General features: G+C 49.9%; 1 protein-coding gene across 1 annotated transcript in view; it reads left to right on the top strand.

The window, feature by feature from the left end:
• Positions 1 to 14,710, top strand: part of ALPK2 (alpha kinase 2) — a 141,778-nt gene that overhangs the window by 102,741 nt on the left and 24,327 nt on the right. Inside the window, exons 6-10 of the mRNA XM_052660223.1 lie at positions 5,597 to 5,744; positions 6,804 to 6,931; positions 7,027 to 7,062; positions 9,764 to 10,038; positions 11,567 to 11,655. Of these exons, the coding sequence (XP_052516183.1) occupies positions 5,597 to 5,744; positions 6,804 to 6,931; positions 7,027 to 7,062; positions 9,764 to 10,038; positions 11,567 to 11,655 (676 nt within the window). The remainder of the gene's footprint in view (positions 1 to 5,596; positions 5,745 to 6,803; positions 6,932 to 7,026; positions 7,063 to 9,763; positions 10,039 to 11,566; positions 11,656 to 14,710) is intronic.

Here is a 14,710-nt window from a genome sequence, read left to right as displayed (position 1 = left end):
TTCTTTACCAGCTGAGCTACCTGGGAAGCCTGACCTAGAGTTTCTGGTTCAGGAGAAAGTGCATTTCTACTGAGCTCCTGGGGACCTACTGGGAGCACCACTGGTACAGGCTGCCTGTCGGTGGGCTTAACTGAGGGAGCACGTGGTTAGGATGCTTCCTGTTTAATTATCCTTCAAAAAACAGTAAAGAAACAAGCATTAGCCTGCAGTAATCTAGGTGAGAGATGACTTGGACCAAGATGGTAGCGATGCATAGCAGTGACAAGTGATGACATTCTGTAGAAGTTTTGTAGGTAGGAACCACGGGACCCACTAACGGATGGGAGGGAGGCTGTGAGAGAAAGAAAGCAAGGGTGACTCCATGATGTTAGCCTGAGCTACTGTTAAGTTACGGGGTTGCTGTTTACTAAAACAGGAAGACTGGAGGAGGAGCTAGTTGTTCTGTTTTTAAAAAAAGTCCAAAAAGAACTTTTAAGTGTGCAGTGTGTCAGGGCCCAGCGCTGAGGCCAGAAAGGACCACAGTATCAGCCATCAGGGATCCCGAGGTGGTCCTTGGAGTGCCGTGAAATTCGGGGACTTTAGTAACTGACATTAAGCTCATGCCATCTCTAATGTAGCCTTTGGATGTCTTTGAGGCAGTGAATTTTGTAATGTCTTGTTCCTTCGTTATGAACAAATGGTTTGTACTAAGAGGTTGTATCACAGCATATAAAAGGACTGAGCTTTCAGTCCCACTCCGACCAATATGGGCGCGTGCCCTCGGGTGCATCATGGCCTTGGTGGTGGTTTAGTCACTAAGTTGGGTCTGTCTCTTTTGCAACCCCGTGGGCTGTAGCCCGCCAGGCTCCTCTGTCCATAGGAATCTCCAGGCAAGAATAATGGAGTGGGTTGCCATTTCCTACACCAGAGGATCTTCCTGACTCAAGGATCAAACCCAAATCTCTTGTGTCTCTTGCGTTGGCAGGAGCTTTCTTTACCGCTGAGCCACCAAGGAGCTCACTGGTGCTTTTAACACTGGAGGCCCTCAAAGAGGTGAATGGGAATTCCGTGGTGCGGGAAAGTTTAAAAACGCTTTCTAGGGGGAAAAACTTTCCGAAGTTTGGGAAACCGAGTTTGCTCAGAGCGCAGTGTATCTAGAAGGAGGTCTGAATGGGAGCTGAAGATTGCTGAGATGGGAGGGGAGGAGTTTGCTAGACTGACTCACTCCCACGGAAGAAGGTGTTGCAGACACAACGAGAGAGGTGTTCAGCCTTTGTGTGGCACTTCCGCATCAGGAGCTGTAGAAAGGCAGAAGGTTGGACTTAGGTTTAGAGGAGGAGAGGGACACTGATCATCCAAGTCCAGGTCTCTAACTTAAAAGAATAGTTACATCTGAACCCAGTTACAGGCGACAACATGCGCTGTAATTTTTTTCGTCTAGTTTTGGCTGGGCGAGGTCTCCGCTGTGAGAACTCTTCTCTAGCTCGGCTCTCGGGCGACTCGGTGCGGCGGCTTCTCGTGTTGCGGAGTGCAGGCGTCAGTAGCTGCAGCCCACGGGCTTAGCTGCTCCGTGACATCTTCCTGGACCAGGGATTGAACCTGTGTCTCTTGCATTGGCAGGCGGATAATCTTTACTACTGAGCCACCAGAGAAGCCAAACGCTGGAGTTTTGGTGAGAGGGAGGGAAAAGCTTTATTTGGAAAGGAGATTGACGAGGCCAGTTTTAAGAGATGGAACGGTTCTGGTGTAGAATGCATTCTGTATCTTGCACTTGCAGCTCTTCACTGTGCTCACTTCCAAAGGCAGGGCAGGTCAGAAGGTGGAGAAGATGGCTGGGCTGTCCGTGGCCGGGAGGCTCTGTCCTCTGGGACGGGTAGCTTGGGCGGAACCTGTCGCGGCCCTGTGAGAAGAAATCTTTAGTGCATAGCGAGTGGCTGTATACTTTCTGCCCGTTATAATGTTACTTCAAATAAGATTAAAAATTCTAACCATCAACCAGTGCAGCTAACTGGTATAATTAGACCACGTGCTAAACAAGATTTACAGAAAAACATTTAGGTACAATCCGGGAGTCTGTAACCATTTTTTCTGTTAAAAGTGGCATGGATTTTCTTTCAAATTTTAAGTATAAAATTTCTTTTCATCTCACCCTGCCCTTTGCGTCTGAAGTCCCCGGGGTCTCTGTTTCAAGTTTCAGACTCCTGGGGGCTCAGAGTTCTGGTAACTGCAGTCAGCTTTGCTTTGCTTGGGGGAATCGCATCAACGCCAAACTGCATCCCATAACCCAAGATTTCAGCCACCTCTCTCCGAGCTCTTTCCCACAAAACCTGGTAAAAGTCAGAAGAGATGGTGGCGACGTAACACGCCAGCCCTGGACTGGGGCACAACGCTGCAGCCCTCTAACGCCAGGGAGAGGCTCCTTAGCAGAGACCTCACTCCCCATCCGCGTCAGAGGGGCCCGCAGCCTCGGCTGCAGAAAGGGACCACACATGAAACGACTTCCCAAAGAGGTATCCAACCGTATTCTAGTGATATGTTTCAAAACATTTAAATAGAGTGGAACTGTGCTTTAAAGAACAGAGTGGTTTCAGCCCAGAGGCGGCGTGGGTGGGAGTCACGTTTGGAATTGTTGTCTGTCTCCGCGGGAGAGAGGACCGACCAGGTGCTGTCAGAGGGTTTGATCTGGAGCTGCTCGACCTCCCCAGGGGCAAAGGGCTGCAGCCCTGGGAAGCACAGCCTTGGGGGTGGGGAGGCGGTGTTGGGTGTGAGGGATGACTTGGATGACGGAAAGGACAAACTGAGTAAACTTTGATACTCAAAGCTTAGTGCAGCCAAAGCTTTATCGTCACCAGGGGACTTCTCAATCCTTTGCCCTCAACCCTTGGCCAGAATATACACAGAAGATAAACCCAGCTTCCCTCTTGGGCCTCATTTCAGCTCCTTCATCTGTTTTTTTCCCCCACCCTTCCCACACAAAAGGGGGCCCTCTCCCAAAGCCCCGTGGCCGCCTGATCAAGCCTCTGTCTCCGTGACCCTCATTCAGCTCAGCCGGCCACATTATGCCTTGCCCTGAATCCCCCATCCCGGTTTCTGTCTTCAGAACCCACAGCTGGCTGTGGACAGGGCTGGCAGACTTAGGAACACTTAGCTGTCAGGAAATCCGCCATGAAGGGTCCTGGAGGAAATGTGTCCCAAGTGGGGCGACGGGCGTGGTCAAGACCCTGGACCAAGATCTTGACAGCGGGGGTCAGGGCACCTGCGAGATGGGTTTTGTCTTCCGTAGGACTCGGTATAGCTCATCTTTCTCCCGTAATATCGTTAGTGCCTGGAGAGACTCTCTAACTGAAGAATTCATTACCTGAGCATCCCATATTCGTTCCTGGGAAGAAAAATTAGCTTTTAAATACACATTATATAGCCAAGCTAATCTGCTGCCAAGAGAGGGGAGGCACACTGAAGATTTCACAGCAGTGGAATCTGAGGCAACAGAGAAACCACCTCTGTGTTGATGGCTTCTGGCTGTGGATTATATAACACAACCACGGCTGTGTAATTGTGGAACTTGGTGCGTAATAGACCACCCCCGACATGTCCAGTAACCTCACTACCTGCCCTGTTCTGACCACTTGGTGTTAGCCATCCTCCTCTGGTCTATGCTGCTGCCCAGTGGCTACCCTGAGTAATTACACACTCACCCGGTGTGCCAAGCTGTCCTCCCTGGTTTGGTTTTCTTCAAGATCACAATTTCCTGAGAGGGATGGATATTTATTAATACACATTGTTGTGGCTAAGTCATGTATCTGATTCTGCGATCCCATGGTCTGTAACCCACCAGGCTCCTCTGTCCTTGGGATTTCCCAGGCAAGAATACTGGAATGGGTTGCCGTTTCCTTCTCCAGGGGATCTCCCCCACCCAGGGATTAAACTCGTGTCTCCTGCATTGGCAGGCGGATTCTTTACTGCTGAGCTATCAGGAAAGTCCATTAACATTCCTACTCCTGTTATAATTTCTAAAAAATAAGGATTATAATTTCACTACTAAAAAGTTTCAGCAAAAAATAGAATATCAAGTCTGTCTTGAATGAATTAGATAATCTACCTTTAGACATAAATGATCATCCATGATTTTAAAAGGTGACATTCAAAGAACACTGAATGTCACCTAACCCCTGGCAGTTGTTTCTGTATTGCTCCTATTTGATTCAGGTAGACAGCTCTGCTGCTAATTGATAGCAGACATCACTGAAATCCATTAGGATATCTTCAGCAAAGACAACTGATCAAAGAGCAAGATGGATGAATGTTCTTCAACAAATAACTTACTGTTTCTTTTTTTTGAATACTTATCTGGCTGTGTTGGGTCTTAGTTGCACCATGTGGACGCCTGCTTGTGTCACGCAGGCATCTTTTTGTTGTGGTACGTGACGCACTAACTGTGGCTTGAGGGCCCAGTTGCCCCTCAGCACATGGGGTCCTCCCGGACCAGGGATCGAACCCGTGTCTCCTGCATTGGTAGGCTTGATTCCTAACCACTGGACCCCCAGGGAAGACCCCAGCAAATAACTTATTGTTGAGATGCCTTTTGTGCCTGGCGCTTAGCCAGGCTGCTTGGCTGGTCCAGGTTTCATCCTCCTCCCTAATCCCCAGCTCTGACGTTGACCTGGCTGTCATCTCTCAGCATCTTAGTGTGGCCAGGTTCTGTACACTAGGTGTCGACAGCCGTCCTTCCCATCCTTATTTTTAATCTCAAGTTCTTTTTCACCTTGTGCATTGCAGAGCTCAAGGAATTTTAGGTAGCAAAAAGTGGGACTTTTTTAAGAGCTCATATCCAAATTATACTAGCTGTCTTTAATAAATTTACAAAACCAGAAACCTGACAAATTAAGAGGTTGAGGAACCTTCAAATAAAGCCAAGGGTCTTTTAGCATGCATTTAGTGGTAAATAGATGCTACAATTGCTTCATCATCTTTTTCTAAGAGCAGAGAAGAAATTTTCAAATTGGAGTCTTCATTGCTTCCTTAGACATTAGGGCTTACACGATTTCTCCCAAACTAGAAGCAACACTGTTTAAAAGGTGGCACACGTCAAAATTAGAAACAAAATCCTAATGATCACGGAAGAGTCACTTTCTGTTTCACATTAAAGTAGATGTATTTCAGAGAGCAGTGTTTGATAGGCAGCCATTCCACATTGCCTGACAGGATTAACTACACCAAGACCTCTTCAAAATTGAAAAGCATGCTTATCGCTCCGTAACACTTTCAAAGCAAATTCCGTGTTTGCTCTGAGCATGCCAAGGTGTTTGTGAGTGTTAGTCACTCAGTCCTGTCCGACTCTGCGACCCCATGGACTGTAGCCCATCAGGCTCCTCTGTCCACGGGACTGGGAGGGCTGAAAAGGGAGTTTCCTATTAGACTGACCTGTTCATTTCCTATCTGTTTAGGAAAGCGACATCTCCCTTCAGACACTAGGTCTCCTCATCAATTAATGGAGGATAATAATAATGATCTGTCTCTTGGCTTTGTTGAGAGAATTAAATGTGATAAAGCAGGAAAGTCTAAAAGCTCTTCTGCACTTCTCATAAGAACACCGACCTACCAGTTTTCTCCTTTCCAGCTCCGGTATTACTGAGAAAGATCCAAGCTGAGATGTCCCCTGACCACTCTGGAAATGTAAAATTGAGCTGCCAGTTTGCAGAGATTCATGAAGATTCTACCATCTCGTGGACAAAAGATTCAAGATCAATAGCCCAAGTGCAGAGAAGGTGTGTTATCCGCCCTGGCCACTTTTCAGTTTATTTCACAACGTGGTTCTAAAGGAAAACAGTAAATCATAGGAAATGAAGGAAGGTCAAAGCAGAAACTCCACACCCACAGTGTCTAAGAAGAGAGACAAGGAAGAGCAGAGGGCTCTCTCCCTGCCTCAGCCATGAACCCCTTTCATCCTCTAGAAGCAGGGAAACCTGTCAATCATCTTCTAGTCTGAGGCTCTGTGGTCCCAAGATTAAAGAACTCTCCTATTGCCCAGTGGAACTTGCTGTCCTCTTAAATTCCCATTAACCTGACAAAAAGCTCAGACGAAGCTAAGGTAAGTCAAAAGGAAAAACCAATCTGAGCTTATGGAAAAGTGGCATCTCCCAAGGGTGGAGAGCCGCCATCTCTAGGATGGAGATACCAGTTTCTATCTGGGGCCCCAGGTTTACTAGAGGAGATGGGGCGGGGGAGATGAGTGAACGCATCATTGGCGAGAATCCCCCGGGTAGAGTTACCCACCCTAAATTAGCCCCTCTCTAGCAGTAAACACTTGCTCAAGTGAGCTGGTAATCAGGAGTCATCTGTTGCACCTGAGGAGATACGGCTCCTTCTAGAAACAGATCCCCTGGTTCTATGGAAACCAGTCTAACTTAATCCTCACAAGCTTCTGCCAAGAGAGATCCCAGTTCAGTTCCCCAAGTGTTCTTAACCTCCTAGTCTTTGTGTCCTTAACCTCCTAGTCTTTGTGTCCAACTCTTTGAAACCCCATGGACTGTAGCCTGCCAGGCTCCTCTGTCTATGGAATTCTCCAGGCAAGAATACTGGAGTGGCTTGCCATTTCCTTTTCCATAAAAAGTGAGGCAAATCAGTTTTCTGTATAATTGTCTGCTTGGAACACATCTTTGTAAACTGCTCCAGATGCAGCTATGGAAGACTTGAACTCTAGTTTTGTTTCTATAACATCACTCCAGAAAAAATTCAACTGGGCTATGATTGTAATAAAGCTGCTTTGCCTAAAAGTGCAGCTTCAGAGCGATGATGCTTGCCCACGTCCGTGTCCCCCACTGCAGAGCAGGAGACGACTCCGTGGTGAGCGTGGCCATCCTCCAAGCCAGCCAGAAGGACCAGGGCCTCTATCACTGCTGCATCAAGAACAGCTACGGGAAAGTGAGCGCTGAGTTTAACCTCACCGCCGAAGGTAAACCTCAGCTTCGCCATTCCCAGTGAGAGCCACTAGCCCCTGCAGCTTAGGGACGCTCACTGGTGCTGAAGGCTCTCTCTCCTGTCTTCCAGTTCTCAAACAGCTCTCAAGTCACCCAGATGCTAAAGGTAAGTGAATCTGAGCCGAGCGCCAGCGGAAGTGGGTGCACCCTAGATCATGAGATAGAGCTTCTAGAGACGAAGGCAGAAACAAGTGTTCCATCAGCTCTTCTGACGAAGCAGGAGAGGGCTCAGGAATTGCCTGGGGAACCAGGGATAACTCATAAGCTGTTTCAACCTAATTGCGGGTCCTACGATTAATGGGTTAGGCTACAAGTGTCCAGCGTGTGTTGTTAAGAACCGATTGTAGCGGTGCTGTCGTTGGGACCATGTGGTGAGGCGGGGGGCGGGGTGGGGCACGGGTTGGGGTTTAACTCTCTCTGCGAAGCACCGGCTATGCATCCAGCCTATCTCCATGGGATTTTTCAGCCTCTGGCTCTTTCACAGTGTATTTTGGTTCTGCTTATTTTTTTCTTTTCAATCAGACTAGCAGTTGCACTAGCTGAGCAGATTTTCAGAGAGTCAGATATTTGGGAGAATAAGTCCATTCATTTGCATCTTAGTAGAAGTGAGAGGTGGACTTCTGGGCTTTCCTACGGCACTAATGCACCGCTGCTGTAGCAGCGAGCTAACGGCCGCCCCCGACACACAGGCTGCCCCAGGACTGCCCGTCATGCCCATGCGGCCTTGTGTCTCCTCTTGGGGACGGTTGCCCACTGCACTCGGCCACCTGCTGGCCAGTTTCTCACAACCTGCCTGGTGGGGAGGCCCTGATTTGTAGTTTTCTAATCTCCGTGATGCAGACACTCACCACGGCCAAGGTTACTCTGCCCGTTTGTACTATGTGTACTGATTTTTTTTCTTCCCCTAAGGCAACTAAAATCCTGAGATCTTTGAAAACAAGCCAGTACAGACATCAAGATGCAGTGACATCTAGTAATTAAAGACAAGGGGCTGGGATCTCGACTTAAATGGTCTATTAAACGTTGCAACTTATCCAAAACAGACTTAAATGCAAACTCCTCACCATTCAAATGCTGCATACCTGTGTCATATGCTTGTGTAAGTTTATAATCCTCTCCCTACATCTGTCTCCATCCCCCTGAAGTCTAAGTATGCAAAAGAATATCCTTTTCTCCAATCAGAAAAATGACCTTCAGAAGAAGGGGTTCTGTCTCATAAACTGCTTAGCAACAGTGGGCATTCCCCATCGCAGATTCTTGCTCTGACCTCGTTAATTCAGGTTTGCAGAGACTCGTTTCTCAATGCTTTTACCAGTTAGGAATGAGACCCTAGTGGGGCTGAGGTACTGGTCTCTGTAAGTGTAGCGCTGTGACTCCCACCACTGGGTGGGAGCCTGGACCCTGAAGACGTCACCTTCTCCATGTGACCAGGGGTCCAATTTCTATGGCTGGGGAGGCCGTAACTTCCTCTGCTTACTGTGCACCTTCCGATAAAGAAGCGTCAAGTGACTTCCCCTGGAGGAATCTCCCCTAGACACCTTATTTAAATCTCCAGAAGAGGCATACATAATTTTAAAAGTTGACCTCTAACTAAAAATCTAATAAAACCAAGCTGGTGGGCGAGCCCAAAAGGAATGACTCAGAGCTAGAACAACTTAATGACGGTACACGGGGCTTCAGAGAGAAGTCCTAAGATGCATCTTTCTTATAGCTTCTCCTGGCTAAGTAGACATTCCTGGAAGTTACGGACAGGATTATTGAGGATGGTATTCGTGCTTGTCACGTATCTTTCCTTAGGGGAAGTTGCCCATCCTCACCTTTGCTCCTGCTGCTAAGTCGCTTCAGTCGTGTCCGACTCTGTGTGACCCCATAGACTGAGCCCACCAGGCTCCCCCGTCCCTGGGATTCTCCAGGCAAGAACACTGGAGTGGGGTGCCATTTCCTTCTCCAATGCATAAAGTGAAAAGTGAAAGTGAAGGTGCTCAGTTGTGTCCGACTGTTAGCGACCCCATGGACTGCAGCCCACCAGGCTCCTCCATCCATGGGATTCTCCAGGCAAGAGTACTGGAGTGGGGTGCCATTGTCATCTCTGAACGATACAGCTGCTAGAAAACTTTACAGAGAGATCAAGATGATTCTACTGTGTTTCAGCTTCTCTTCAGAGGGAACTCTTTTTCTCTTGTTTTGGGTTGTACCTGCCTACTTCTTTAATCTGCCACAGGCATTCTTAAGAGGCAGTAACACCCACAAGCAGACAAAATTGGGTCTTGGGGAGGCCAAAAACTTGTTTTTGTTCATAAAGCACATACGTACATATAGTACATAACCAGATACACAGCACCTCTGTGGTAGTCACATCTTACGTGGAGCAACTGGGGTGGGAAGGCTAAAAAGAATCCTTGCAAAGAGGCAATAATGAAACAAGAAACCCGGGAAACAGAGCTGCCAGATCTTGTCGATTCTTGTTCCCTCTTCCACATTTTGCTTATCTTTTCCACTTGCCTTTAATCACCTGGCCTGAGCCTGTTCACACTTTCTAGACCTGTCTACAGTCCTTTTTCTGGCCTCCCCAGCTTTGCCCCCCTCTCCTCCAGTCCCCTGGGGGCCTTGCCTTGCGCTCTATCCTCAGTGACCACCTCCCCCATCTCTCCACCAAGCTCTGCCTCCGCTGAGAGACCAGCGTGGCTCCCGCTCCCAGCGTCGGTGGGTCAGCCTTGTCCTTCGCTGTGCCTGTGTGGGGATGCTCGTCAGCCAACGAGCAGGGCTGGGGGATGTTTCTGTGCAACGGAAGCTGTGTTGCGTTCTAGTATATGAAGAGATTGAATTCAGCCAGCTCATCTTCCGAGAGGACTTCCTCCGTGACAGCTACTTCGGGGGCCGCCTGCACGGCCAGATCGCCACGGAGGAGCTGCACTTCGGGGAAGGCGTCCACCGGAGAGCGTTCCGCAGCAAGGTGCTGTGCGGCCTCACGCCGCTCTTCAAGCCCGGCCACGCCTGCGTGCTCAAGGTGCACAACGCCGTCGCCTACGGGACCAGAAACGACGACGAACTCGTCCAGAGGAACTACAGGCTCGCCGCGCAGGTGGGTCCGCCCGTCCTGAGGGTGCCGCTCGAGGCGGGTGACGGACCCAGATAACCCGAGATGAAAGTCCGACTCAGAACTTCATGCGAGCGTTGCCAGAAGGGTGTTTTTCTCCGAGGTTACTAGACCAAGGCTAAATGCTAGAAATCAAAACCTTGGTCTTGGCCCCGTGCCAGCCAGTTGGAGGTGTCTCGCCAGTTTCTACCTGGGCTGGGATCACTTCCAGGAAGGCTTCCTAGGAAGCCCCATCAAATCCCCAGGGTCTTGAATCTACCTGGACACAGAATTGTACGGGGAGTGGGGTGTCTAAGGTACCTTAGATGCCAGGATTCCCAAAGGACGCCTAAAGTGACCCCATAGATGGCAGCCCGCCAGGCTCCTCTGTCTATGGAATTCTCCAGGTAAGAATACTGGAGTGACGTTTGCCATTTCCTTCTCCAGGAAAGGACAGCCAAAGTCGAGGGTAATTTCTGGAGGCTTCTGGTTGGTTTTAGGGAAGAGGAAGGGGGCTGGGGTACAGTCCGAAGGGTCAGCGTTTGTCCTGGTTCCTGCCTTCCTGAGTCATGTTCAGTATCCGCCCATAAGCTATGGAGGAAGATGGAGCTGAGTCTAAGTTCCTTCCTGTATTGCTGTGTGGTGGTACCCTTGAGGCAAGAGGGGAGCGGGAGGGGAACACGGGCTGTTTCCCTGCATCACCCCCACCCAGTCCATGAATTTCACTCAATGCTAGGGCTGGCCAAGCTTTCAGGAGAGCTGGGTGTAGCTCTTTCACAAACCAGGGGCCCTTAAGTTTTTTAACCCCTAAAATGAATAGGCCAGACTCGGGTCTCTTGGGTGCTCTCAAACATCATCCATCCGCACTTATCTCAGACATGGCGATGGTCCTGTGGGCCTGGTGCTTGTGAAGACAGCCGTCTCCTCTGAGCACAAGATTTTGCCACACACATCCTTTCTCCTCTGAATCTTTCCTCCTCAGTTTGCTTTCAGGGAGTATTCCTTCCATCTCAAATACTGTCTGGTCCAGTCATGGAAAACCCCCCAGCATCCAGATGCCACTTAGAAAAGCCCTACAGAGTAGGAAAGCAGAATCCCGTTTGCTTTTCCTAAGCCAACAATCTTGGCAAGGTGTTCATTACTTACAGCTTGTTATACCTTTAAAGAAAAAAAGAACCTTGAGAGAACTCATGGGAAACCCAACCATCCCCACCCACGCTTCATCTGAAACCCTGTCTGGGGACCAGTCTCCTTAGCTCAAGGTGAACTTCAGCCACGTGGGTCCTAGAAATGTCATAGTTCAGGGACACCTCGCCTGGAGACCACATGGTCGTCACCTGCACGGCTCCTTCAGGCCTCGGAGCTCCTGCAGCTACCAACTGTGGGCTATGTTCATTATTGCTTCTGTGCCCCCAACCACCGGATGGGATTGAAAACCCATTGAGTCGACCTCATTGGGAAATCTGAGTCTCAGTGGGCAGCGCTCTGACTTTCTTCTCACCCCTGGGGTTTCCTGTGTGTCTGGGTGATCTAGGAATGCTACGTGCAGAACACTGCCAGACACTATGCCCAGATCTACGCCGCAGAAGCCCAGCCTCTGGAAGGCTTCGGGGAAGTGCCTGAGTAAGTGTTTCCCCCTTGGGTTGGCCCAGCTCTGACGTGGGGACGTGGGCGGGCTGGAGGGATGAGAGGCTGGGGAGAAACAGGGAGCGTTCCAGTGGGTCTGTAAGCTCCAAGAGGGCACATGTGGCTGCCACCCTGCTGTTCATGGGGTCCCCAGAGGCTTATAGAAAAACAATCGAGAAATATTAAAGTGTATGGATATATGGAAAAATTCAATAAACGTGTATACCATGTTAAATAGAAAGTGTATCTACTCACGGGTATTATGCTGTCTAAAGCATAAACAGAACAGGAGATCGTGAAAAACTTAGTCCTATGACACAAGAAATAAAGACAGTGGTGAGTGAGTCAGGGAAAAACAAATTGGATAATCAGGGCCGTAGGAGCATAGTCCCTGCTCCATGGAGCACTACACGGAGGTGCAGTGTTTACCCACTGAGGTCAGTTACACTGACAAGTATCTGTTGGCCCATGTGCATGCTGGAGTGTCTGGAGTTCGTGTTTACCTATCTCTTATCTGGCTGAAACCACACGTGGGAAGAGAAGGGGCTGTGCCAGTGCCCGCTGGAAACTGCAGACGGAGCAGCCGTCTACACATCAGTGCAAATGGGGAAGGGGGGAAAGCAGGAAGGGCCTGATTCTTATCCTTGTCATCTCTGTGAACTCGCAAAATGGGAGAGAAATAGCCTTCCTGAGCACGTGTGTCGGGCACACCCCATACAGAGTCTCATGCCTGCTGCTCTTCAAGGTCTGCCTGTGTCCTCGGTGCACGCCTGCTGAGTCACTTCCGTCATGTCTGGACCCTTTGAGACCCCGTGGACAGTAGCCCTTCAGGCTCCTCTGTCCATGGGATTCTCCAGGCAAGAATACTGGAGTGGGTTGCCATGCCCTCCTCCAGAGGATCGTCCCAACCCAGGGACTGAGCCCGCGTCTCTTACGTCTCCTGCACTGGCGGGTTCTTTACCACTAGTGTCACCTGGGAAGCAATTCTCAGCAACTTCAAGAAAAATGAACATACTGCAAAGAAAACCACTTTCAGTTGCTTTTCTGTTCAGTGCACTGAGGTAGTCTGGACTGGGCCGTCTGTAGAGCTCAGCCCGTTCTTCCCCAGCCCCTCTTGCTGCTCTGTTCTCTTTAGTTCCTGGTTGAGGAAGAGTCCACCCAGTAATCAGTCCACCAGGCGTGGCACCGAAGTGCCCTCCTGCAGGGACACACCCAAGCTTTGTGTGAACTGACTCATACAGGACTTGGGGGCTTCTCTAAGGAAAAGAACACAGTTATGAATATCAAGATATAGCCAGAGACTTGGAAAGGGTGAAGGACTCAGGCTTAATCGGCTTCCAGCAAATCTGCCACTGCTCTGGAAATGGCTGTGCATGTTTTGGAATCCAAATACCTTTCCTTATTGTGGGAGAGTCTGACCTCATTCACGGACAAGGGCAGGATATGGAGGGATAGTTCAGTTGCTCAGTCGTGTCTGACTCTTTGCGACCCCATGGACTGCAGCACACCAGGCCTCCCTGGCCATCACCAACTCCTGGAGTTTACCCAAACTCATGTCCATTGAGTCAGTGATGCCATCCAAGCATCTCATCCTCTGCCGTCCCCTTCTCCTCCTGCCCTCAATCTTTCCCAGTATCAGGGTCTTTTCCAATGAGTCAGTTCTTCGCATCAGGTGGCCGAAGCACTGGAATTTCAGCTTCCGCATCAGTCCTTCCCCAAGCGTGGGATTGGCACTCAGCATCCGTGGTGGAAGGGTTGCCCACGTGGTGTGTCAGGACTGTGTCCTGGTCTCGATCCTGCTCCTGAGTGAAGTGCTCTGCCATCTGAAATTGGGTGGGGAAGAGGGGAGGTGTGCTTCTCGTGTTTTTTTCTTTTTTTTTTTTTAAGGAAATACTCATAAATGGCAGAAGGGGGTAAAATGCACCTGCCAAAGGCCGAGTTGCCTGCAGAAGGCTTTCTTTGGAACATTATGTTTTGTGTCTTTAAAACTCACCTGAGTGTTGCATCCTTCCTCCCACTTTGCTGACGTTTTCTCTACGATCTTTGACTCGACACCTGGGGGTAGCCTCCAGCTGGACTCTGGGAGAGGGCAGGTTGTGGGTGGAGCCCACGTGTCCTCGGTGCTCTGGGAGATCCTTCCAGCTCTGCTCTCACCGCTGGGGAAGCAGCCCCCTGCAACCCCGTGCGAGTGCAGACCTGCCCAGGGACCCCTTCCTCGTGAGAGACCGACCTGAAGTCTCACCTCACTGCGGGAGGACCTGCCCCGGGTCCCCAGGGAGGCGGGGATGATGGTGGTGCCTGTGACGGCATCTCAGGGGGGGAGAAGGCCCCGCCCTGCCGCCCGCATGACTCTTCCTAAGCTTGGCTTTGGTCACGGAGTCGCACAGGATTGTTCTACGTGCTTACCTGTAGAGATTCTGGCTGAAAACCCGGGGCTATTCCGAGGCCTTCACCGTAGGGCTTGTGTGTGGTTTTACTAACACAGCTGACACCAGCCTCCCGCCCGGTCACCATCATTGGTGCAGGGGACTGTCACACCATCACTTTTTTATTCTGTCACTTAGACCCTTCCAGAAGCCTCCTTTCTGAGCCTTTAAACGTCTTGATAGTTGTTAGGTGTAAGTCCCTAATGCAGGTTCCTGTTTACCTGTTTGATGATCTGTACTAAACATATTCTTCATGTTAACAAACATCAACAATTAGCATCTTACCTCTTCCTCAGGGTGGCCATCATCATTTCTGCTTTTAAGCCCTCGAAAACGGCATCTGTTGTGGTCAGACTTCAATGAGATGACCTCTCCTTGACTGTCAGGTCGTATCCTGTATCAGTCGTGACTAGGAGGGCTGCTCCGGGCCTCTGGTAGAAGCAGCCAGAGACGTTGTTAACATCCTATAATGCACAGGACAGTCGCCGCCCAAGAATTGCCTGGTCCCAGATGTCCGTGCCAAGACTCAAACTTTGTCCTGTATACATATTCTTTTCTCCCCCAGACACTGAGCATTTACTACGAGCCAGGCTTTGCTCCAAGCTAGGTGACGGGCGCTTAAAGGA

The sequence above is a fragment of the Budorcas taxicolor genome, chromosome 22, assembly GCF_023091745.1.
Source record: "Budorcas taxicolor isolate Tak-1 chromosome 22, Takin1.1, whole genome shotgun sequence".
In the NCBI taxonomy this organism is placed as follows: domain Eukaryota; kingdom Metazoa; phylum Chordata; class Mammalia; order Artiodactyla; family Bovidae; genus Budorcas; species Budorcas taxicolor.
The sequence above is the reverse complement of the archived record's forward strand: the minus strand, read 5'-3'. Positions and strand labels throughout refer to the sequence as shown.